We start from the raw sequence: 26,605 nt of genomic DNA, 5'->3' as shown, positions 1-26,605 counted from the left end.
GAGGATACAGGTCCAAAAGAATATCTTTGGGGAAATAGTGCACATGCCCAGGAAAGTTTTATAGTCTCAGAACATAGATGTATGGAGAATTCTGGTCCTGGTTTGCTTTTTCAGCCAGTTGTGGGCCTTGGCAGTCACTGAACCCTTCCTTATTTCTTCATGAGGAAATTAACATCTCCTAGGATAGGAACAGCTGCGCTGCAGATCTCAGGGTCAAGCAAGTCTCAAAGAAGATGAGAGACACCAAGGGCCTCAGGAAAGCTGAAGGGCTCAGGGTGCATGCTGCAGCCATGACCTCACCCTCTGTGGGTCTACAGGTGACCATACTGGCCACACCTAAGCTCATCTTCCCCCTGCATTTCATAGTCCTTCCCTCCCATCAGGTCCAGCCTTTGATTAAAATTCCCAAGATTATCTGGGGAGCTGATGGCACCACCCACCAATGGAGTTCATCTGGCTGCCTTTACACCAGTCACCTTATGGCTGGGTGGGCGCTTTCCTATTCTTCGGCCAACACAACTCTTTCCAAACTGTGTGACAGTTTATGTACTTGCCTCTACCGTAAGACCATGAGCTTTTTGAAAGCATAGTCTGTCTTATTCACTGTTAGGTATCACAATGTTAGGCACAATCCCTGACACACAATAGGTGCTTAATAAATGTTTGGTGGAACAAATGAATGGATGAATGAATGAATAAAAGAATGAACGGGATCAGGGTGGGCCTTCAGTCTCTAAAAGCATACCCAAGAGCCAGCCCTCTCAGTCCCAGGCCCCCACATGGGGAAGCCCTAGGGAGGTTGAGGGACTAGATCAGGCCCATTTCCTCATCAGGAAGCCCCCAAACCTCCGCCCCAAAGAGCACATCCAACATGCTTCAGCCCACACGCCCCACCCACAGTTTACTGCCTATAATCCCAGCTACTCAGGAGGCTGAGGCAGGAGAATCACTTGAACTCGGGAGGCAAAGGTTGTGGTGAGCCGAGACCACGCCATTGCACTCCAGCCTGAGCAACAAGGGCAAAACTCCATCTCCAAAAAAAAAAAAAGAATAACCTTGGGCTGTTTGGCCAAGTTAATGCTTAATGCTTTCCTCAGGCTGCAAGTGTTTATCTTTGCCCAGATTCCAGCTCCAGGGAGAGGAACATTCCTGCAGAACAGCCAGGCGTTCTCAGGTCACCTCTCCTCTTGCTCTCACTTTTCTTTTTGCCTGATTAAGTCTGGCCTAAAAACACGTCTCAGGGGCACATATCTGTCACTCACAATAATCCTATAAGGTAGGTACTACTGTTAGTCTTATTATATAGTTAAGACACAGAGAGGTTAAGTAACTAGCCCAAGGTCACAAGCTAATAAGTAGCAGAGCTGGGATTTAAGGCAGACAATCTGGCTCCAGAGCTCAGGTGCCTCTTTTTTTTTTCTAAGACATTGTTTGGCTCTGTCACCTCAGCTGCAGCGTAGTGGCACAATCACTGCTCACTGCAGCCTTGACCTCCCAGGCTCAGGTGATCCTCCCACCTCAACCTCTCAAGTAGCTGGGACTACAGGCACGCACCATCATACCCGGCTAGAGCCCAGGCTCCTAACTGCTTCACAGCACTGTGTCTTGCCATGCAGTAACAAGCCACGCTCAGGGTATGGGCCCATGTTGAGTCTCTTCCATCCATGGGTTCCGACTGGAAAGGAAGCAGCAATCTTCTCTTCTTTTCACACTGAGTATAAGGCACCCAATTCATCTTCTGGCAGGTGACCTGGAGGAGGGAGTGGCCCTCGTTTCCTTTTACAGGTACAATCACTGCCAATACTAAAGCAGTGCCTGTCCCCACCTGCCAGGGCACCCAGGATCCTTGTCTCCAGCGCTAACTTCATGAGGTAGGTGGCTCTGGGCTGAGATAGGACATCCATATTCCTAGATTCCTTGACTGTGATGTCAAAGGTCCTCTGCCCCCACCCCTCCTTCTATTCCTTGTAAGCGTCACTTGGCAATTGTGTAGTTATGGCTAATACAGGAATGAAGGAGAAGGTCAAATGAAGTTCAAAGCCAGGAGCTAGATAGTCATGATACATCAAATAAAGTTTTGGAACAAGAACACAATGGGATTAATTTGCCAATCAAAACAGCACTTGGCAACTTGACTGTAAGCCACGATCTCTCATGGCAACAGCAGTTGAAGGGTCTGTGATTGTCCCGCTCCTGGGGAGCCTCCCTGGCCTAACTGTGGTCAGATGCCAGCATCACAGCCCCCTTAGCTGGGTACGGATTCTCCTAGAGTTACCTCTGGAAGGGAAAGAAGAAAAGTCTAGTCTGAGAATGAGACCAGCAGACAGCAGCTCTGCCAGGTGTTTGAAGGGTGAAGGTCATGGGACTCTTTGTTTTTATTACCCTGGTCACCCCAATTGTTTGGAGGTATTTCCCATAGACAAGAGGATGCCCCAGTCCACTGTCTTCTGTGATTCAAGACCTGTTTACTCTTGTGCCGACCAGGGGCCTTACTTGGAGGCATCGGCCTTTATGAGGCATGGAATGTAAGCCCTCTGAGCTTTAGCAGAGATAGGAAGAGTCCTAGAACATGGGAGGGAAGAGGGTCGGAACCTCTGTCCTCCAGCACAGTAGAAAGATGCTGGCTTGAATGTCAGGAAAATCCAGTGTTTCTGCTTCAGCTGCTACCTAGATGCATGGTTTGGGGCATGTCAGCTGGCCTTTCTGGGTCCCAGCTTCTTCATCTGTGACATAATGAAGGCAGACTAGACCATCACTACCAATAAAAGGTTCCTGATCCTTGGGGAGCAGTGGTTGGAGTGGCAGAAGGGCATCACCCAGCTATTTTCCAACACATTGTAAAAGATGATATCGCACAGGACAACTGAATGTTGACTTGGTTTGCTTCCCTGTGGAATTCTCTCCACTTGATGTGGTAAAATGGATTCTCTCCAGAGAACTGGAAGTGTAGATGGGTGGGGTTATCTATATGCTTGTTCGATAAGTGAAGGAAAATGAATTGTTCCTCAATAAGTACAGGTTGTTTGAAATGCAGGCTGGGTGCAGTGATGCTGCATGATCTCCAGGCCCCTTGTGTTTCTAACCCTCTTGCTGGACAACTTGGCCTCCACAGGGTAGTCCCCAGGGAACCCTTGGCCATCCCCAGCCTGAAGGAACCAGGAAGGACCTTCGGGACCTGCCAAGTCTCCCTGAGACCCTGCTCCACAAGGGCTGGCTCCCTCCCTGACCCGGTGTTTTGGTTCAAAGTCAGTCCTGAAGCTGTCTCTGCCAATTGATCCCAACCTCCAGAAAACTCAGAAACAGCCTATCCTCTTGGGCCTGCAAACCAGGAGCAGCCAGGCCCAGCCCTGACTTGTATAAGTAACTACCACAGAAGCCTGCTGTGCAGCCTATGCTGCTCATCCTGGATCCAGGGCAATGTGGAGAAACCACATTATTGCTTGACTGTAGTGCATTATTCCAACGATCATTTTAAATGTGCACTTGTGTAACCATGATCATCATCAAGATGTAGGATATTTCCATCTCTCTTTAGAGATTCCCTTTTGCCCTTTCCTAGTTAATCCCCACCCCATTCCCTGGGCCCAGGAAATCACTGATCTGCTCTCAATCACATAGTTTTGCTTTTCCAGAATGTCCTATAAACGGAATCACACAATTTGTAACCTTTTAAATCTAGCTTCCTTCACTTAGCTTTATGCATTTTAGATGTATCCACGTTCTTGCATGTGTCAGCAATTCGTTCCTTTTTCCTGCTGAGTAGTATTCCATTGGATGGATATGCCACAATTTGTTTATCCATTTATCAGTTGATAGATATTTGGGTTGTTTCAGGTTTGGGGTTATGATGAATAAAACTGCCATCAACATTTGAATCTTTATGTGGACATATGTTTCCATTTCTCTTGAGTAAACACTTAAGCTTGGAGTTTACTGGGTCCTATAGTAAGTGTATATTTGCCTTTAAAGAACTTGTCAAACTGTTTTCCAAAGTAAGTATTTTTTGTTCTCACCAGCAATCTAGGAGGAGTTCTACCGGATTTTGTCAGTCTTTTTAATTTTAGCCATTCTAGAGGGAGAGAAGTGATATTCTGTTGTGTTTTAAATTTGCATTTTTCCCATGACTAATGATGTTAAGCACCTCTTCTTGGACATACGTGCCCTTTGTGTATCTTCTTTTAAGGATATCTGTTCAATTCTCTCACCTTACCTTGAACCTACACAGGGTGGAATGTGCCCATGACCTCGGAAGGACTTTAGGGAAGTAAGCCCCACATTCCCCAGAGAGGATTCCAGCACAAATGGAAAGTTTTTCTGAATGGCATACTCTTTCATAACCAGATTTCTTAAAAGAAAAAAATCATTCTGATTCTAGCCAGAAGTGCAGTAGAATTTAAGAGAATTTAAGAGAAAAGTTTAGAAGAAAAAAACTTTTTGGCAAGAAAAAAGGCTCTAGTTACTTTGTTCCCTGGGATCCACAAAAGAAGAAATTGTGGCCTCGGGCTACAGTAGCATGGTGCCAAAATGGACTTAAAAAAAAAAAAAAAAAAAAAAAAAACAGAACAAATCAGGCATGAAAATAGCTTTCCTTCCATCCCATATCTCATTTTCTTATTTGACAACAAAAATGGTAAAGAGCAACTATAATGAAAAAGAACAGGTAAAACAAGAATGCAAAAAATGGTGGGAAGATGGCAACCTCCAAAAGGTAATAAATTAATTTCGGCAGCCTTAGAACCTAAAGCTATTTGTAAAGAATAGCTAGAAAAGAAACCCACTTGAGACAAACTTAGGAATTTCTTCAGAGTTCAAAACAATATCTTAATAACCTGAAAAATTACCACAGCTTTACAAAGCACCTCATTCACTCCTTAGGAGTGATTTTTACCTTGGGTAATTGAGGTTCAATATTATAGTGAAGTGATGCTAGGGTGTCATAAGAGGTGAAGGAAAATACAAAGATTAGTAACTATTGTGCACATTCAGAAATTGAGACACAGAATTATTTTCAAGAAAATAAGTAAATGGGAGGGTAGGGTGTCCAGGTTAGGGCAAAATTCCAGATGGCGGGAGTGGAAGAATCATTCCTCACCATGGCCTTGGGCAGAATCTGCTTATCTCCAAAGCTCAGCAACAGCTAGGAGCTGAATCCGTAAGGTCCAGCAGTGACTAAATTCCCACACGAACGTTTCCATCTTTCCATCATGCAAGAAATTCTGAAGTTGACATTGCCCAGCTACAAATCAGTGGCCTGACCACAGCAGGAAGGGACAGAGCTGTGGCTACATTTATCACAGGATTGTTCCATCCTGAGCAGAGTACATGGCCTAGAGAGTTTTCAGGGCAATTATGAAATTTTGGTCTTCCAGAGGACCCTTGCCAGGTCTGGGAATATTTTCAGCAGTGGATGTTTACAAAGCAAAAGCCCACACACACATTAGCAAATTATATAATGCATGTTGTACGAAAAACCTTGTGAGGGTCATAGCAGTACCTGAGGCTTCTTTCTTACGCACTTGTGTGCCCAGCACCAGCCAATACATGGAAAGGGCTCAACAAACACTGAGCTGAGCAACAGCCTCTAGCCCAGGCATCATGGGCGGGAGGCAGATCCTGACTCCAATCAGGCCTCCTATGGTAGAATCCCTGGTTCTCTCCCATGGAAGGTGGCCCACCTCGGTTGCCTGCAGTCACCCATCTGTTGATGTCCTTACCCAAAAGAAAATGAAGTAATTTCTTCTTGTATGAAATATCAGGAACCCTCAAACCTAGGAGTTGACTAGGAATAGAAAAATCACTTGCTGCAAGAAATAATATTAGAAATGTAATGGCTGGACCCAGCTTCTCCTTCTGACTAATTTTAAGAATTGTTTTGCTGATCTAGGAACTTACTGTCATACAGAGGACAACCCCAAGCCTCCCTAGTCCATCAACCCCTTTTCCTGGATATGGGGGCTGAATCCCTTGGTGGATTTGATCGCTTACCTCAATTTAATATTCCCCCTCCTAAAACCACAGTATTATCCCCAGATTCTTATCATTGGCATGACTTCATCTCTTCTGAAGACATGAGAAAAGTTCCAATTTCAGAAGATATGCTTGGAGAATGTGCTGCTTCTAGCTCATCCAATATGGAACCAATTTCTTCACTCATAACTAAAGCATATCGTTTCCTCACAGCTTATCTTAGAGTTGCCAGGTTTAAATGAGTCAATACAAATAAGACTTTTGGAAAAGTGCCTGGCACAGAGAAAGCATTCAATATATATTAGTTTTTAAAAATGCTGAAGATCAATTTGAATATATATGTATATATAAAGAGATATAAATAGGATTATACGTAAGGAACTGATTCTACTTCTAGGAAACTATTCTAAGAAAATACTAATAGAGGCCGGGCACGGTCGCTCACACCTATAATCCCAGCATTTTGGGAGGCCGAGACGGGTGGATCACGAGGTCAGGAGATCGAGACCATCCTGGCTAACACGGTGTAACCCCGTCTCTACTAAAAATTAAAAAAAAAAAAAAATGGGCCGGGCGAGGTGGCGGGCGCCTGTAGTCCCAGCTACACCGCAGGCTGAGGCAGGAGAATGGCGTGAACCCGGGGGGCGGAGCTTGCAGTGAGCCGGGATCGCGCCACTGCACTCCAGCCTGGGCGACAGAGCAAGACTCCGTCTCAAAAAAAAAAAAAAAAGAAAAAGAAAATACTAATAGATTCAGACAAATATTTATACATAAAGATTATCATCAGATAATTGTTTGTAATAGGGCAAAGAAAACCTTGAAACGGCGTAAATTTTCAACAATAGTGGAACAAGCAAATACATTATGGCACTTTTTCCAAGTATGTTTTGAAGAATTTTGATGCTATGAGAAATTGATAAAGGTAAGTGAAGAAGGATTTAAAACCATTTATGTAACATGATCTCAATTATACACACTGCAAATAAGTATCTGTGGAACAAATATCTCCGTAAGAAAAGATTATGAAGACATACTCCAAATGTTACTTGTGGTTTTTTCCTAAATAATAATGTTCTGTATTTTTTCAGCATTTTTCAAACTATACTGAAATATATTTTCAGCATATATACAATGAGCATCCCTTCATTCTACAAAAAGCAAAATAAAATATGAAACAGTTAAAAGTCTATGGCAACACTATACTTTGAAGGGGAAAAAAAGGCTAAGGACCTAGACCAGGCCACTGGGCAGAGAAAGAAGATAATTCTGAGGCTGAGTCCTCAGTAATTGGTGACCTAATAGAGAAGCAAGAGAGGGCATGAACTCTAAGCTTTCTAGCTTGGGCACAGAGAAGAATGATGATGTTATGAACCACGATAGGAAACACAGGAAGCAAGGAAGAAGAATGGGTTGGGAGGAAGGAAAATACATTTAGCTTGGCCTTGCTGAGTCTGTAGTGCCCAAAGAGTACCCACGCAAAGATGCCCAGTTAAAAGCTGGTGAAGTGCAAAGCTAAAGCTGTGGGAAGAAACTGCAGTAAAGGTATGAGGATGGGCACAGCAGTGAGTCCTTGAAGACACGGGCTTCACTTAGGATGCCCAAGTGTTCCAAGTGTTCTAGGATTAAGCAACAGACTCTGCTCTCATGGAGGCTCAGACCCTTGGGCTTCAGGGCTCTATTCCTTCCACCCCTAAATGTGACCTGAAGTGGCCCCTGCCTCCCCCAGTCAGAGGGACTGCTGCTCAATTATAGTGAGGAATCTCTCATAGGCTTGCTGTGACTTAAATGTTATTTGGTGCTGTGGCTACTGTTTCACTGAAGATTACAGGGCTCTCAGAGTTAACCACATAAAACCTACTGCTCTATATTTGGTAACCTCCTTTTTCCATAACACACAGGGAAACCATCTTGGGTTTCAGGACCAAGAAAGTGTGAGTACCTGGCCACCAGGAATGCTATAACTGACCCTGCTTCCCTCTTTGATGCGGTCAACAGGAAGCTCAGAAAAAAATCTGTGGCCCATCTTCAGCAGCCTTATAATATCACATAGTGTACATGTTTGGGTGCTAATACTAACATTTCTATCTTTATTGTTTTACTGCCCTTATTTTCTCTTTGTCCTAAGTTCTTCAACTATGAATTTTTGCCAACTACTTCAAGTTAAAAATGTTCTTCCATGTCATGCCCACCCATTGATTTTGTTTGTTTCTAACTCTTGAAGTTGCACAAAATAATTCTAGTCTACCTTCTCCACAACAGCCCTTCAACTCTTACGTCATCCACCCAATCTTATTTTTATAGGAACCAGAGCCCCACTTTCTTTAACAATTGCTCATGGATATGAGCTCTTACAGAATCTTTCATCCATCTAGACCTGACTGATGCTTTATCTTCTCTTGACCTCTTCCCTAAAGCCCCTACTCAGGGCATTCCTCTGCTGCAACACAGCAACCACTTTTAATAGTTGGTTTTCATGCTTGCACCCCCTTCCTCCATGGGGCTGGGGACTCCTGAAAGACAGGAGCCACATGCTGTCTTTGCCTCCAACCAGTACCCAGCCAGGGCCTGGGGCATAATACATACTTAATAAGTGTTTGTTGAGGAAGTGAATAAATGAATGAGCACACACCTGTCTACAGTCTGCACAACTTCCTCGCTCATACACATGTTAAAGAGAGCTAAAGCCCCCAGGAAGGGAGAAAAGAGAGGGCCCTGTTCAGTCCAGTTGTTTGCAGGGCTTTCCATGTGACAACTCTTTTCCATGGTGTCTCCTGAACAGCCTCAAAGCCTCAGCCACCTGGGCTGGAGCTTATCTCACAGCTAAATCCAGAGTAAATATACGCAAGACAGAATTGGTCCTACGAGGACAACTGGGGTGAATTTCCACAGAAAGAAAGGATTTCACTGATCAGAAACGCAAGATGCTAGATGCTCCAATTGGTACTTATTCTAACAACACTCTCTTCTCTAGGTGCTAATTACATGCCAGGCATTGTTCTGAGCTCTTTACAAATATCTTATTTAATCCTCATAACAACCTCATAAGATAGGCACTATTATTACCCCCATTTTATTTTCATATGATCCTCTTAACATTTAAGGCAGCTAAATCGAAGAAAAGTGTAGAGTATCCTAAAACAAAGAAAGGTGTAGTGTTTCAGTCTCTTAATAAAAGAAAATGAGCTACGTTAGGTCCAACGTATAAATGGCTGAAGATTGAGTGCCAGCCTTTGATCTGAGATCTAGATCTGGCAGGACACCTCACCGCTCATTAACATTTATTGAGCACCCACCATTGTGCCCAGTGCTACCCTCCATGAGTTCACTGACAGGTGGAGAAAGAACACACCTGGATAAATAAATCACCCAGCTGCAGGGCAAGTGCATTAGGATCAGGGAGGCAGTACAGTGCTGAGAGCAAGAAGGAGTAATCATCTCTGAATAGATGAGAAGGCTTCCTGGAGGCTGTGAAGTCTCAGTTCCATTTTAATGAATGGAGCAGCAGAGACAGAGCAGGAGGTGAAGTGCAAAGGTACTGGCATCCAAAACGGCATTTGGAACTGCTGATAGCAGGAGAACGAAAAGAGAGGAGGAGGTGGGGGACGAGGGATCATCATTCAGGTGGTGGCCTTGGCTGCAATACTGTGAAGCTGAAAGTCACTAAGAGGTGTAGTCATTTCTGTTCTAGACTCTTTGAGCCGCTGTGTGCAGGAGGACGGAGAGACCAAACAGAGAGAGACCAGTTAGGAGGCTGCTGCAATAAACCAAGCAAGATACAGCGTGCACGGAAACTAAGGCACAGGATTCTAGGGATATTTAGGAAGCCTGAAGCTTTGGACTGATGGAGAGGCTGGCATAGCAGTGCAAGGTGACACCCCGGCTTCTGACTTAGACAATCAGGGGGGCACCCAGTGAAACCAGGAGACTAGGTTGGAAGCAGGCTTCCAGGAGCGAGGGCAAGCTGAGACCCTCTATAAGCTCAGAAAAGCCAAACAGGGAGGCAGAAATTTTCAGTATCTCAGAAAACTTATTCAAATTCTTGCTCACATCTCCTTTTAATAAAATATGATGCATTTCATTCTGTCATCATAGTGAAAAATCATTGCCCTTTGCTGAGAATTAATAACTTTTTGAGTTAATACCCTTCGGGTAGGAAAATTGGTTTCATTAACACCTCCCCTTGCACTTTGTAGGTTCATCATCTCTTGGTCCTGCTGTCCCCTGAAACCAAAAGCCCAAGACATATTATTCGAGAAGCCTGAATGATTTTATGCTCAGAAAGAATGATCAGGGTCCTTAGTAATTGGGCTGAATTGAGTTCACTGACCAAAAAGGTCAGAATGGCCTTCTGTCTGCTCCTCAGCCACAGGGGAGCCCACCTTCTACCAGAAGGAAGGGATGAGAGCTTCCTCTCCCAGCTCTTGGCCTGGTTCCTAATCTTGGCAGAAAAGATGCGCTCATCTTGACATGCCATGCCACGGAAACGCGCCACCTCCTCAGGCTCTACCAGGCCTCTTCGCAGAGGTGTCCTTCTCTGGTCCACCACAGAGACAGGACAGTTGTCAGGGTGCCTAGCAGAGTTGGATGGCCACCCACCCCCACTCCAAAGTGGCTCATGGTCATGGTGAGGCTCCCCCAGAAGAGAGGCTGGAAGGCCCTTCAGTCAAACAACAGAAGGTGAGACCTTAAAAACAATCTTCCTCTCCTTTTCCACCTCCCACGGCCTTGGAAAGCCTTCGAATGGATATTCCTCTAGTCTTTTCTGCTGCAAACTCTTTAGCAGCAGCCTGGCATCTGGAGCGTGAAGCCCAGACTCTTCAGCATCCCAGGGCCCTCCATGCTCTGGCCTGCCTGGCCCTGTCTCCTGCCTCTTTATGCATGCAAGATTGCATGCCTCCGAGCCTTGATTCGTGTTGCTCCCTCAGCCACCCCCGACCCCTGCAACAAAACACACACATACACTCAATCACCCTGCAAGGCCAAGGTCAACATCACATTCCCTCAAAATTCCTCCCTGAATGCCACACCCTCCCTCAAGCAGCTTCCACTACTCCCTCTGCGATTCCCCCAACCCCGCCCCACCCTCACCCCTGTACCTTGTCCCTGCAAGGCTTACCTGATATAATGTGTCTGCACGTGAGGACAAGTTGAGCCACAGGAGCTAATACATAGTGTCACCCAGCTAAGATGCTCTATTCACTGTCTCCCTAGGTAGGGATGTAGGGATGAAATTGGAGACCGTGATACCTAGGTTCAAATCCCATCTCTATCAGTTTTTGGCAGTGTGATTTGGGGTGAGGTGCTTATCCACTGAGCCTCCAAAACTGCCTTGCCTATATTCCTTATGACTTGGAGGGTAACTCTAGTGCCTGATTGGCTGGTCACTGGGATTCAGGATAGAGGATCTGGTGATCTCAATCTCTGTGTTGGGTCCTCCTAGGCCACCCTCCATCACTTGGCCATTTCACTGGAAACAGTCTTTGGGGCTCCCCAAAGTTGTGGCTCATTCTGATCTCCAGCATCTCCCAGTAACCTCTTTGGCTTGTGCTTGTAGAAGCAGCCTTTGAGAAGACGGAGGGCTGCAGGTGGAGCAGATGCCAGGCTAAGCACCATCCCCAATCTTATATTCCAGAGCCATTTGGAAGAAAAGCTCAAGCTGTTGAAACAAACAAAACGCTGCATGAGACGAAGACCAGATTCCTGCTCTTTGGAGAAACCAATCAGGGCTGTCAGATTCGAATCCATCATCTGGACACGTTACAGGAGTGCGGCTTCAACTCCTCCCTGCCTCTGGTGATGATAATCCACGGGTGGTCGGTAGGAAATGCTGACATGCCTTTTTTCTCTCCGATTTCACGTTTTCTTTTTTTCTTTCTAGTGCATTCAATGTTCATAAAAAGATAGGGAGCTGGTGATAACAACTCCATGCATAATGTTTATAAAGCATGTTCTAATTTTCCAGGTGCTTCCCCACGCATTAGCTCATTGATTATCTCAATTCCATGAGTAAGCAGGGTGAGAAAATATAATTATCTCCATGTTTCAGATAGAATGTGGCTCAAAGAGGTCACACAGCCCATTGGGGCCCACAAAGGATTGCAGCCCATGCAGGGGGAAGCCTCCTTCTTGAATCTGCATGTTACACAGGGAGACATAGGAAGCCAGAAGAATGGACTCCCAGTGAAATTTTGTATCAGCAAGGTTTAAGTTCAGCTGCAAATAAATGGAGACTCAAATTAGCAGTGGTTCAAAGAAACCAGACATTTGTTTTCATTTCACAAAATATTCCAAAGATATATGTAACCCAAAATCCAGCTAGACGGCTTTGGTCAATGAAGTCCTCCAGGCCCCAGCTCCTTCCAGCTCAGTGCTCTGCCATCTTGGGGCGTGACCCTCATCCTCATAGTCCAAGATGGCAGCTAGAGCACTAGCCATCACATCTTTATTCCAGGAAGCACAATGTAGTAAAAGATGTATGCAAAGGGGTCAAAAGCAAGGTTTTTACAAGAGCTTTAGTGAGATACAATTTACAAAGCATAGAATTTATCCATTTAAAGTGTACACAATTCAATGGCTTTTGGTATAAAAGACTGTTTTTTTAGGTGTCCCAGAGCCTCTGTGAAATTCTCCCAGTTACATCCATTGACCATATCTAAGTGGAAAGGTGGCTGAAAAGTATAGGCTCTTAAAGAAAGTGTAGCCTTTTAGTGATGCTAAAAATTCTATTACTATGGAAGAAGGAGAGAAAGGATATTGTTGGCAATAGGTGAAGTCAAACCATCTGAGGACTTGTTGCCAAGAGGAAATCCTGCCTCTCCAGTGTCTAGCCCACCCATGATTTCAAGCATAGTTCACAATTTGAACCCTCCAGAGATTTTGGTGTCTGTTTCATGACTTAGAAACCTTTCCATGCCATCCAGTTGAAAAGTACTCGAAATCCCCCATCTGTTCTACCCTGGAAGGCAAAATGAACCCTTCTATCACCTACCTCCCCTCACCTCTCCCTGCCTCCCACATGACATTCCAGCAACTTCCAACTGCTTGTATTAATAGCTTCCTCCACACCCCATGTGCCTGCCTTCTCTTTTCTTGGTCTTGGCTCAGTCTGTGCCCTCTGCCTAGAGCATTCTTTCTCCTCCTCTTTTCCTGAAAGACACAGTCCCAAACAGGTCCTCCTGCAAACCATTGCTGCCTTCATCCCAGCACTCCCGCAGGGGCGTTCAGTGTCACTGGGTCTTCTCGTGCGGCCCTGAGCATTCTCCGGCACTGCTCTGCAGCTCGGTTTTCTAATTGTCTGTGTTTCTCTGCTCTGCTAGCTGTAAGCTTCTTCCTGGGAAGGATTCTGTCCTATTCTCATCTAATTGACTACTGTGGGTCAGTATCCATTATGTAATCAGTGCTCCAAAATATTTGTTAACTGAATTAAAGATCAAACGAATGAGTCTTGCTTATAAAGGCAACATGAAGACCACAGGAGCCTCTTACCAGGATCCTTTTACCAACATGCACTCTTCCTTATCAAAATTCTGTCCAACCTAGTGTATGTCTCCTCCTCCTATTACTAGTGATAGTAATAACAACAACTGCAGTAACGAACGTTTGTTGAGTCCTTACTATGCTCCAGACACTGCTCTAAGTGCTTTAGATCTGTTAACGCATTTCTCCTTCATAACAATCCTGGAAGGAGAGCGTTATTAACTCCATTTTCCAGGTGAGGAAACTGAGTCACAGAGAAGTTAAATAACTTGCCCAAGGTTACTCAGCTAGTAACTGGGAGAGCCTGGATTTGAACCCAAGATGTTCCATGCACATAGAAGGCACTTGGTAAACATCTAGTAAAGGAATGCGTCTTACCCTGGAATGGCGTGACAGGCCCTCAGTGGAGCTCTCCAGCTCCACCCCCTATTTTCAAGCCTTCACCTCCTATTGTCTATCCTTCACCTCACCAACTTTCCTCCTCTCCCCTGACAAACCACACTGCCCTTTCACAATTCTGTGCCTCTGCACGCACTGTTCCTTCTGCCCGGAATGCCCTAGACCTCACCACTGCCACATTCACCTGCCCACCGGTATTCTTTTTGTTTCTTTGCTTTGTTTTGTTGAGAAAGGGTCTCACTCTATTGCCCAGGCTGGAGGGCAGTGTGATCTCAGCTCACTGCAGACTCAACCTCCTAGGCTCAAGCCATCCTCCCACCTAAGACTCTGCAGTAGCTGGGACTAAAGTCATGCACCATCACGCCTGGCTAACTTTTGTATTTTTCTGTAGAGATGGGTTTCACCATGTTCCTCGGGCTGGTCTCAAACTCCTAGGCTCAAGCAATCCCCCTGCCTTGGCCTCCCAAAGTGCTGGGATTACAAGCATGAGCCACCTCGCCCAGCCCCCACCTATATTCTTCTTACTGGACTCCTATGGATCCTTTAAGGCTCAGCACAAGTGTCTTTGCTCTGTGAATCCATTAGGAGTGCCCTGCAATTTGGTTCTCAAACAAGACACACACACAGAACAATTATCTGTAAACATTTTTTAGCTCCTACTGTGTCAGGCTTGCAGTGTCTATCCCGCTAAGTCCAGCACAATGCAGTCTGCAGGGCAGAGCCAGCACTGTGGGTTTAGGGGTGAGGTGGGGCAGCCTCATGCAGGAGGAAGCGTACCAATGGCCCTAAGGGACAGGTCAGCTTCCAGGACCTGATTTACACATATTTCTCCACTGTTTCAAGGTTTAGAAAGTCCCAAAGTAGAAAAGCATTAAGATAATCATTTACGGAGGGGGGAACGTTGAGAAAAATCTGGAGACATTTTTGGTTTTCAAACCCTGGGACAGTGGGTGGGCGTTGCTGGCATCTAGTTAGTGAAGGCCAGGAATGCTGCTAAACATCGTACAATGCACAGGACAGCCCCCACAGCAAGAAATTCTCTGGCCCAAACTGTCAACTATGCACGGCTGAGAAACCTCGTAGCAAGCCCTTCCTCTTGCGGGGAAGGATCCAGCATTATCCCAGAGCTGGAGAAGGAAGAAGGGTGAGCAGGGAGAAAGGAAACGAGTGTGACCCTCCCTCTGTACCCTCCTCAGGTGGACGGCTTACTGGAAAACTGGATCTGGCAGATGGTAGCCGCGCTGAAGTCTCAGCCGGCCCAGCCAGTGAATGTGGGGCTAGCGGACTGGATCACCCTGGCCCACCACCACTACACCATCGCCGTCCGCAATACCCGCCTCGTGGGCAAGGAGGTCGCGGCTCTTCTCCGGTGGCTGGAGGTACCAACCTGCCCCATCCTTCCTTCACCTCCCTTCCCTCCTTTCCCTTCCTCTGTGAGTGAAAGAATTAAGCTGGTCTCCAACAGCAGTCCAAACAGGAGAAGCACTAATGCTCAGCTCACAGGAATGACAAGGCACAGGACTGACACCAGACCCCAGGTCTCTCTCAGATGCCTCCGTTGAACCCCTATTTCGCAGAACCATCTTCTCCCCTCTCCTCATTCACTGTTCCTCTTATGCTCACCCCCTTGGATATGCTAAGGGATACAAACACACCCTGTAAGCTATCAGGCCCCCACACAAATGAGTGGGATCACTTCTGTAAGGCATTAGTGTTCAGGGGAAGACAGGCAGGCAGCAGGCCGCAGCTACCAGGCAAGGTCACAGGTACCTAAGTCCCAGGAGAGTCAGCCAGGTGAGAGACTAGTGTCAGTTTGGAGTGTGTATAAGGCACCTCATTTCTGAGCAGCCACGAAGAACAGGGTGGGTGCCACAACACCCTGGACCGCAAAAGGCTTTCATCCAGGCAGCTCTTCTCCTGCCCCCATCCCGCTGCTGTCTTCCAGGAATCTGTTCAATTCTCTCGAAGCCATGTTCACCTCATTGGGTACAGCCTGGGTGCACACGTGTCAGGATTTGCCGGCAGTTCCATCGGTGGAACGCGCAAGATTGGGAGAATCACAGGTAACCATGCCTAATAACTCACACACTGATTCCACTGCATGGGGGCATCCAACAAGCACCTGCTTTTCCAACAGGCTCATCATTAAAACACCCCGACTCTTATTGCGAGGGATCAGAGCTCATGAGAGGATTTGTAACATTCTCTCAAACATGACCAATGTCATGGATTGCTGTGCCAGAGAATTCAGAGCAAATGACAGCCTCGATTCCTATTGCCTGTCCTCAAAGGAATGCCTCATGTAGGTGTGCCAAATCGGACTAAAAGATGGACTTTTCTAGCAAGAAGGAGTCTTATTTTTTAATCTATGATTTACAAAGTTCAATTTGGGCGAGTTAAGGAGTGAAGAATCACAGCCTTAATTTGCTGTAATTCATCAGCCACATTAGTGCCTCCGGTTCCACATTTCTGAAACGTGTGTGTTTTATTCTGGGACCCATTTGGGTTGAGGGAGGGAGCTCTGCATCAAAAACTTCACCCCAAACTCCATACCCACTCAGAAATGGCCCAAGAGATCCAGGAAGGTCTGCACATGTGCAAGGAAGGCCTTCCTCCCAGGCTTCCGTGACACCAACCCCACCCTTCACACTGCCAGGCATTAGGATCCAAAACCACACACCTGGTCAAACTGTTCCCCAGTCCAAGTCTGAGGCCCGCTGTTACCACAGGTATAAAAACCCAGGAGGCACAGGCAATGTGGAAGCCCCAGAGCGCCCCAGCCTCTCATCCTGCTGACCCCTTCCCATAGCTCTAGGCTTCAACGACACAAGTTTTTTCTCCACTTCACGAACACACCATGGCCTCTTGTGCCTCTGGGCCTTTGCATGCACTGTTTGCTTTGCCCACCACCCACCCATCCAAACTCCTACTCATCCTTCAAGATCCAGCAGGTTCAAACAATATTTCACAGGCCAAAACAAAGAGCATTTTAGATGAATAACAGAGGTGTTGCAATTTTATATTTTATCAAGTGAGGATCTTTTTTTTTTTTTTTTTTTTTTTTTTTTTTGAGACAGAGTTTCGCTCTTGTTGACCAGGCTGGAGTACAATGGCGCGATCTTGGCTCACCGCAGCCTCTGCCTCCCGGGTTCAAGTGATCCTCCTGCCTCAATCTCCCAAGTAGCTAAGCCACACCTGGCTAATTTTTTTGTATTTTTAGTAGAGACAGGGTTTCACCATGTTGGTCAGGCTGGTCTCGAACTCCCAACCTCAGGTGATCCACCATCTCGGCCTCCCAAAGTGCTGGGATTTCAGGTGTGAGCCACCACAGCTGGCCATGAGGACGTTTTTACAAACAACTACTATCTACTATCATCATTCCTTTATAAAAGAATTTCTTTTAACATGAGAAAGAATGGGGATAATGACAGACATTTAAACGGAATACTTTTGTAATTATGAGAGCTCATTTCTTCATGCTTTTTTGTTCATCTTGCTGGTGACTGGGGAAGCCTGGTCACAGACCGGCGTGTGGCCCCTATGGATTTAACCCACAGTAGCCTGGGGAGGAGCAGCCCTCCCACCGAAGAAGCAGGGCCAGAGGGCAGAGTCCACACCCAGCGAGGCAGCCTCAGGCCCAAGGCCCAGAACCCTCTCCATCCGACTGGTGCTACGCATATCAGCAAGTCCCACCCCCCTCAGAGACAGCAGGAAGGCTCAACACCCTCTTGCCATCTTGTCATCAGCCTGATGAAGAAAGGAATAGAAATCATATCAGGACATTTTTCTTTTCCTCTTTTTTTTTTTTTTTTTTTTTTTTTTTTAAGACAGAGTCTGTTTCTGTCTGATTCTGTTGCCCAGGCTACAGTGCAGTGGCATGATCTTGACTCACTGCAGCCTCCACCTCCCAGGTTCAAGTGATTCTCCTACCTCAGTTTCCCAAGTAGCTGGGACTACAGATGCCCACCCCCACGCCCAGCTAATTTTTGTATTTTTAGTAGAAACGGGGTTTTGCTATGTTGGCCAGGTTGGTCTCCAACTCCTGACCTCAGGTGATCTGCCAGACTCAGCCTCGTCCTGAGATTACCAGGCATGAGCCACTGCACCCGGCCAAGGACATTTTTCATTTGTCACTGTGGGTAGAGCTGGAGAACGGGTGATCTCATAGCCTACTCTCAATTCCTTTGCCCTCGAGTAGGGAAGGAAGCCAAGGCTAGGGTGGGACACCAGAGGGTCCTCCAGAGAAGGCAGAGGAAGAAAGACAGGCAAAAACTTTGAGTGCACAAATACTCCCCAGCCACAGTCAGCCAGGAGCTGCCACCTTACTTCATGCATAGACATCTGTCATTTGAGGCCCAGAGCTTTGAGCTACCCTACTTGCATACAACATTTTCACCCCATACAGTGGTGTCCCGTGGCTGTTATGGACGTTCTAATGAAATGACACTGTAGGAGAAAAATCAGCTTGTTTAGGGAAATTATTGACAACACACAGGCAAATAAATTTCATTCTTTGATAGGTAGGTTGGAACTACTTATAATGAGCATATTGGTTTTTTTTTTTTTTTTTTTTTTTTTTGAGACGGAGTCTCCCACTGTCGCCCAGGCTGGAGTGCAGTGGCCGGATCTCAGCTCACTGCAAGCTCCGCCTCCCGGGTTTACACCATTCTCCTGCCTCAGCCTCCCAAGTAGGTGGGACTACAGGTGCCTGCCACCTCGCCCGGCTAGTTTTTTGTATTTTTTAGTAGAGACGGGGTTTCACTGTGTTAGCCAGGATGGTTTCGATCTTCTGACCTCGTGATCCGCCCGTCTTGGCCTCCCAAAGTGCTGGGATTACAGGCTTGAGCCACCGCGCCCGGCCTATACTGGTTTTTTTTTTTGTATGCAAACAGATGGTCTTGAAAATAGCTTGAGAGGTACTCAAAATTGATTGACTTAAGTAAATCAAGCATTCCCTCATAACCTTATTCCTTTTTTTTTTTTCTTTTTGAGATAGGATCTCCCTCTGTTGCCGAGACTGGGTCACAGTGGTGTAACCACGGTTCACTGCAACCTCAAACTCCTGAGGTCGAGCAATCCTCCTGCCACAGCCTCCTGAGTAGCTGAAATGACAGGCACATGCCACTACTCCCAGCTAATTTTTGTATTCTTTTTTTTTTAGAGATGGGGTTTCACGATGTTGTCCAGGCCTCCTGGCCTCAGGCATCCTAACCTTGTGTCTACCACTGGATAGTTTCTGCAAACCTCTTTCCCCCGCTAGCTAATGCTCAGCCTGTGTGTCATCGTTAGCACCATGAATTACTGTGGTTTTACTGAGAAAAGGTTATGGCAAGGTTTTCCAGAAAAGGATTATGCCAGAGGTGTTTCTTCTTCCTGCTAGTTCATTAATGTATAATAATATCCAAAAACTAAAGAGCACATTTCTCTTCTCCTCTCCTTGCTCCCACCTAACCCTTACCCCTGCTTTCCAATTAGGGTTGGATGCCGCGGGCCCTTTGTTTGAGGGAAGTTCCCCCAGCAATCGTCTTTCTCCAGATGACGCCAATTTTGTGGATGCCATTCACACCTTTACTCGGGAGCACATGGGCCTGAGCGTGGGCATCAAACAGCCCATAGGGCACTATGACTTCTATCCCAACGGGGGCTCCTTCCAGCCTGGCTGCCACTTCCTAGAGCTCTACAGACATATTGCCAAGCACGGCCTCAATGGTGAGAATGAAGTCATGGGCCGGGAGCACCGGCCTACATTTCAATGGGGCCTCTGGAATTCACCAGAATCTACCAACATGTGGGACTCAGGGAAGAGTTCAGCAAGGATAGGGCCCAGGGTGTATGGCCACCAAGCTCACCCAGAGAGAAGGAATATGGGAGTGGGCAAGGGTACCCATCCCCCAGCAGGCCACTCCTGGCAACAGGCCAAGGCCACACCCTGAGGATAAGCGGAGGCACCAACAAGAACCTCCACTTCTCACCCCGGCCCTATGTGCCCAGGCAAAGCCTCTCCCGGGGTACCAGCTCTTCCGAGAGTTGAGTCTGGATGCCTGTGGTTATTCTTCCTTCTCTGGATGTTTCCTCATTCCAGGGACTGCCTCTATTCTGAACCACATGAGGATCCACTTAGTAGGCTGTGGCTTCTTGATGAAGGTCTCACTCTTCATCCCACCCCATCAGTTTAATTGGGGAAATTACTCAGATTCTCCCAATGGGAAATTTAGCTTCAAATATGTCCTTGTTACACCCTTTACCTCAGGGCAGACACAGAATGTGCTGTTATCTGGGTTGTGATCCCACTTCTCTCTCAAGTCCTAAAACCGAAATATTAACATGCACATTGACAATATGCACAGGATTAAAGAACAAAAATGTCAGCAGAAGCAGCACATTCCACGGGCATTCCAAATTTCTTGCTATTATAAAATATCATCCTGATTAAGACATGCCAATCACTCCAAGCCAACTAGAGCCCTCCACCCCTGCAAGCCACCTCACCCTGATCATCCGACACTCAGCTGAGAACACACTCTCTTGTGATGACACCATCCTCACCTCTCCAATATCAGAATGACCTTCACACTCTACATCATCTCATTTTGGCTGGACTCCCAGCCTTCCACCGCCCAGGCCTGACAGAGCCTTCCGGGAACTTGCCCTTATCACTGCTTATATCCCTCCCACCTCCCCCACCCCATCACCTCCCCTCCAGCCACCAGCAGTTCCCAGCTGACCATCCAGCCCTCATCCCAAACTTCATCCCCACAAAGCTCGGTGCAGACCACCAGAATGGTGTATGGGCTTTATTTGCCTGGTAAACACATTCATGACCAATCATTACCGTTGCTCTTTTGTGCTAAACTTCAAAGTGATGAAACCAAATGTAGGTATTCAGCTTGCCCAAGCTTGGGGCGGTTTTCCTCAGTTGTCTTCACCTCTGTGTTTGAAAGGGTTCCTGGGGTAGTTCTCCCAGCCACAACTGCACAGGGGCTCACTGGATAACTGCGGTTTCACCCTCACCACCTCCTGGGTGGATGAGCTTGGTTGAGTTAGTGGATGTCTTGGAAGCTCAGTTTTCTCTTTGATAACAGCTGCCTTGAGGAGCTGCAGTGAAGATGCAGGCAGTAGAGGAGCGGAGGGCACGCAGCATACACAGTCTCCTAGTAGGTGCCCCAGGAATGCAGCCGCTAGCGTCCACGGACTGCGATAACTAATCTTGGCATTTAACCTCCAGACACCTGGGGAAATAGGTTTTGGCAAAGTCACCTGTGCTGTCCCTTTACAGCAAATGTTTCACATATCTTGTGGTGGTTCCTCAACATCCCTTGAGAATTTACTACAGATTAGATTAAAGTTTAGAGAGTCAAAAAAAAAAAAAAAAAGTGTCGAATTCTTGGTAGATCAACCTCATAAGCTTGTTTTGGGGGTGAGGCCTGTCCAGACCTGGTTACTGGGCAGTGTTCTTCCAAATCCAATTCTTGTGCTGGTTTCACAGGCCTGTTACCTAAGGGATGCAATGGCTGCTTTGGGACACAAGGTAGACATTGTCGAGAGGCCTCAGCATTCTCCAGACCATCAGAGTGCCACGAGATTGTCTCGTGTATCTAGTTATATTAAGAGAAAAGGTGTCCCACGCAAGTCTGTTCCAGAAAACCCACCCTCCAGGCATCAGCACCTGGGCATTTTCAATTATCTCATTTAAGATAGAAATATTTCTATAATAGATTACACTAACCTGCTCTCTTAATGAATTTGATCTTTCCTTAGTGACTTGGGTGCCTATTAAAACACCTACTGTAACACACTGTCATAGAGGAGTGCTCTCAGGATCCCAGCAGTGCCTGGGATTTTGCCTGACACTACATGACTCAAAGGGTCTACTTTCCTTAGTTGCGGTCAGTTGTCACATCCTGCTGTTGTCAGGGGGTCTGCCTTGACAAGCCCACCCCTGCCTGTTCTGTGTGCTACTTCTAACCTCCTGTGGGCTGAGAAAAAAGGTGAGCCTCTGAGTTGAGGCTGCTTTGGGTTAAGGTGATAACATCCTTCTTGCCCTGTGTTCCAGCCATCACGCAGACCATAAAATGCTCCCACGAGCGATCAGTGCACCTTTTCATCGACTCCTTGCTGCATGCTGGCACGCAGAGCGTGGCCTACCTGTGCAGCGACATGGACAGCTTCAGCCAGGGCCTGTGCCTGAGCTGCAAGAAGGGCCGCTGCAACACGCTGGGCTACCACGTCCGCCAGGAGCCGCGGAGCAAGAGCAAGAGGCTCTTCCTCGTGACGCGAGCCCAGTCCCCCTTCAAAGGTGAGTGTGGAGCCGGGGAGCCTTGAGAAGGGCAGGATGCAGTTCCCTGCCCACAGGGCTCAGAAGTTCCCTTGGTTCTTTTCCTGGAGGTGCTTCAGCTCTGCTGTTGCAGTGTTTCTGAAACTGTGCAGGCTCCAGACAGCGACGCTGACACAGCCTTTCTCCTGTCCCAAGAGTGTGGCCCCCTTGCTGCCAAGGGCTAAGAGGAGAAACCTTGATAATTTCTGAAACGATCCTTGGGTTGGCCTCTCTATCCATTTTCATGCTCCCCTAGAATGTTAGATCTGCACGGCCACACGCAGTTTACCTGGGCCACCCAGATCTCACTGTACAGGGACTTGAAGTGTCTCCAAACACATCTTAGAATGCAGTTCTTTCATCTCTGTTCAGGGCCCCCGTGAAAAAAACTGGATTCTAGACTGCATTTCATTCCTTCTAAGATTTGAATCGGTTGATCTGATAGGATATGATATTCACCCTGAGGCACTCCCAAGACAAGATTCAGCTTCCAGTGTTTCCCAGCCAGATTTTTAACCTCAGGGCAGAAAGTGGGCCCGGCACCTCTCCGGGTTGAATGGAAGATCGTAGAAAGCGTTGTGGCCACGTCTTAGGCTTAGGCCAGCAGAGAACTACTCTACTGAAACCTAAATCCTCCTGGAGGGAACAAGCCGACATCTGTTGCCATTAGCATTTCTGCCTAATCCTTCAAACAGCTCGGGAGTGATTTAGCATCTTACTGTTTCATCGCGCAGCCTCTCCAGCGCTGGGAGAGGCAATCTGATGTGCTGTTTGACTATTACCAAGCAGATATTTGTATCTGGAGAACGTGAACGGGCTGTTGCCACCACTTTGCTTTCAGAGAGCATTTTACACAAAACATTCGATGCAGCCATCGACTCCTTGTGGTTCTCACAACAGCCAGGCGAGGATGGCAGAGCTGGTTATTATCCCATTCTAAAGAGGAGGAAAGCAAAACTCGCGTGGGGCGCCCACAGCTGTGTGGCTGTAAGGAGACCGGGAACAGGGCCGCCTGACTCTCAGCAGTGAGTTCAAACTCCCAGGCAACTTAGTTTTGAGGCACAGGATTTCTCTGTGTATCTGAACTTCTGCTCTCCAGCCAGCTTTCCCTCCTGTGAGCCAAGCAGGTCTAGGAATGACAGAAATTTCTTGTGGGTGCTCACAGCATCTGAAGAGTAGTTGGTGTGAGGGCAGGATCTTTTGGGCCAAAGGGTCCCTCCGCTGGCGGTCCCTTAGGGCTGGAGGAGATGGCAGCACGTGCAGGTGAGGGAATTTGGAAGTCCTCCTGCTTCGGGGAGCTCCTCCACTGCAGGCTGACAATTAGAGACTCATTTGGGTTAACCAGCTCCTCTTTTAAATGGCAATGCCTCCTGGAGTGATTAAGCCTCTTAGATAATCACATTTCATTGGATCTATTTTAGTCATGGAACGTTTGCATCATGAGGAGCGGTTCATCCCTGCCGTTTTTCAGGTGGGGAAACCAAGGCCTAAACGGGGAAAATCATTTGTCCAGAGACAAAAAGCTCTTGGCAGACCTGGCATTTAGACCTGGGGCCTCCAAACAGTGAGCCGAGTGATTTTTACCTGCTCTGTAACCTGCCGCTGGTCTGCGTGTGGGGGTCAGAGGGGGTATGGAAGAGAAGGGTGGGGAGATTGCTTTCTCCTTGAAATCAGCTGGGAAGAAAAGAGGTCATTTTTCATCTTTCAGGGCCAAACTGGGCACTTCATTTGAAATGAGAGGCTTGGCCTAGCCCTAGGACATCTACTGGGGGCTTGGAGATGGGGAAGGGAAGCCTCAAAAGAAGGAAGAAGGGGAAACAAGAGCAGTAGGCATGAGCCAGGCCTAGCGTCTCCCATTCGCCAACGGCCCCGGTGCCCGACCACCATCCCCTGCTGGTGTGAACTCACAGGGATCCCTTTCTTATTAAGGAAGACCAAAGAATTGCATTAGGGCATGATTATCTCACCCACCAGCTACCAAAACCAATGTACTCGTCAATCTGTGCATTCTTCAAACACAGTCCTACCTTCAGGGTGCTCGGTGGAGACTAACCTGAGATGAGCCTCTTGGAGACCACATTTGTGTCTCTTTATTACCGACTACTTATCTTGCTCCTGGGAATATCCAGTGAGGAGGAGGCTAAAGGCAGGACTGCCTGAAACTGGTCAGGAACCCAAAGCCCCAGCCCGGATGGAGGTTCCAGTGACGAGCTGTGGCTTGCGCCACACCCTCTCCTTTTCTTTCTTACTTTTTTTTTGAGAACGAGTCTCACTCTGTCGCCCAGGCTGGAGGGCAGTGACGTGATTTTGGCTCACTGCAACCTCCACCTCCAGGGTTCAAGTGATTCTCCTGCCTCAGCCTCCTAAGTAGCTGGGATTACTGGCATGCACCACCACACCCAGCTGATTTTTGTATTTTTAGTAGAGGCAGGGTTTCACTGTGTTGGCCAGGCTGGTCTCTAACTCCTGACCTCAGGTGATCCACCCGCCTGGGCCTCCCAAAGTGCTGGGATTACAGGTGTCAGTCACCGCGCCCAGCCCACACCTTCTCCTTTTCTGCTCGCCTACAAATGCTCCCCAGTTCTGCTTCAGCCCCTCCAGTGAGCAAACTCCTCACCCGCTCAACCCAGTTTCACTTGCTAGTGGAGAGTAACGTTTCTGTGGTCACATCAAGCCGCCCTGGGCATGGCTGGAAAGTGCACCCATGCGAGACTCGCCTGTTGGAAGCAGCTGCTCATGGGAAACTGCTATCTGTATAACTCTATGTTGTCCGATATGGTAGCCACAAACCATATGTGGCTATTTAAATCCAAATCTAAGTTACTTTAAATTAAATGGAACCAAAAATTTAGTTTGTCAGTCACACAAGCCACCTTTCAAGTGCTCGAAGACGTGGCTGCTGCATCAGAGAGCACAGAAATAAAACATTTCCATCGCTGTGGAGAGGTCTGTTGGTGGTGCCGGGATGAAGATTTTAATCTAGGCCACCACAGCTACACCACTCCCCGCCCATCAAACCATGATCATAACCGACCTGGGCCCCCAAAGCCTATTTCACCAGCCACCTCCAGCATTTTGATGAGTACATATTACACTCTTACGAGAGCGGACTTGCCCAACCCGGGCCTACAGAGAAACCACAAGGCCTATTTTTCAAAAACATCTAATTGTACTATGTATTTTAGTGCAGGGTCTGGTTGGGCAAGATAAACATCGCCTCCTGATTGTAGTTTCACAAAGGATGACTAACTTGGCCTGAATTCCTCTGGCTCCCAAGATATTTCGACAAAACCATCAAAGGATCTATTTTCTACAACCGTACGCCAGAACTCGGGTAAACACTGCGAGAGTACAGCAGTAGCCAGAGAGAATTGGGAAACAGTCACCGAGTGAAACGAGGCAATTTATCGCCCACTTCCATTCTCACTCTCACAAGGAACCTTTACCAGTTTGGGAGCCTGTTTTTAAGGGAGGGGGAGGGAAACGGATCTGTACGGAGTAAACGCTGTTTCGCAAGCACCTCATCTCATTTCATCCTCAGAGCAGTCAGATGAGGTCACTCGGTGGAGAGGAGGGAAGGGGTCCTCGGGGGGCACTCTGCCCGGGCACTGGGCTGGATGTGTTGTACACATTAGTTCATTTCCCACTGGAGCCTCACAGCAACCCCGAGACACACACACACACACACACACACACAGACACGGTCAGGGCAAAGTCACACAATTTGTGAGCAGGAAGCACCGCACTGAATCCCAGCCTTTGCGCCTTTCACTGCCCTTGGCCTCGGGCATAGGACGAAGGCCCCTCCACTGAGTGCCTCTCCCTCCTGCGGCATTCCAGCTGCGTGCCCCGCCTCCTTGTCTCTGCCCTCCTTCCACACTCGCTCTTCTGTATCTCCTCCCCTCTGCTCCTGTCCTCCCCATGCTGCCCTTTCCCCTGCACTCCAGACTCCCTGGGTGGGGGGTGCGGGACACTTGCTTCTGTTGCCCGTGGCAGCCATGAGAGCACCCTTTCCTGCTGATCGGCAAGATGACGAGCCAAACTGTGACTCGGGCAGTCTGTTTTTGGCTTTTCTCAGCTTCTTCTTTGGAAGGTTTCCACTGACTTCAGGGAGAATTCCAGAAGAAGCGGGGTGGGGGAGGGGCAGGTGTCGTAGACAGCACAGGCTTGGGGTTGGGATAAGGAGTGTCAAGAATCTTGGCCTTGCTGCCAACCACTTTTATGACCTTGACATAATGACAAAACCTATGTGGGCACCAAGGAAGAGGTGAGAACAGACATGGGGATGAACCACTAGCCTGGGACCTGCAGCTGGGTCTGAAAACCTGCCCCAGTCAGTTCAGTGTGAAGGAAGGAAGTAGGTAACACCCGATTAACACCTTTTGGAATACGGGCATTTTTTCATCGCCATTTTATCACACTCTTTTTTTTTTTTTTTTTTTTTTTTTT

The 26,605-nt window shown here is 47.5% G+C and overlaps 1 protein-coding gene across 4 annotated transcripts in view; it reads left to right on the top strand.

Moving 5' to 3' along the window:
• The window catches only part of LIPC (lipase C, hepatic type), a 161,169-nt gene that overhangs the window by 118,829 nt on the left and 15,735 nt on the right, over window positions 1-26,605 (top strand). For 3 of the 4 annotated variants that reach the window (XM_023228616.1, XM_023228617.1, XM_026455074.1), the window contains 5 exons: window positions 11,600-11,784; window positions 15,039-15,221; window positions 15,788-15,905; window positions 19,318-19,551; window positions 21,896-22,138. In XM_023228616.1, the coding sequence (XP_023084384.1) occupies window positions 11,600-11,784; window positions 15,039-15,221; window positions 15,788-15,905; window positions 19,318-19,551; window positions 21,896-22,138 (963 nt within the window). Of the gene's footprint in view, window positions 1-10,522; window positions 10,645-11,599; window positions 11,785-15,038; window positions 15,222-15,787; window positions 15,906-19,317; window positions 19,552-21,895; window positions 22,139-26,605 lie in introns of those variants that run through there. The other variant, XM_023228618.1, reaches the window with a different exon arrangement.

Source organism: Piliocolobus tephrosceles, chromosome 6, assembly GCF_002776525.5.
Source record: "Piliocolobus tephrosceles isolate RC106 chromosome 6, ASM277652v3, whole genome shotgun sequence".
NCBI lineage: Eukaryota > Metazoa > Chordata > Mammalia > Primates > Cercopithecidae > Piliocolobus > Piliocolobus tephrosceles.
Note: the sequence above shows the minus strand (reverse complement) of the source record. Positions and strands in the feature narration are given on the sequence as shown.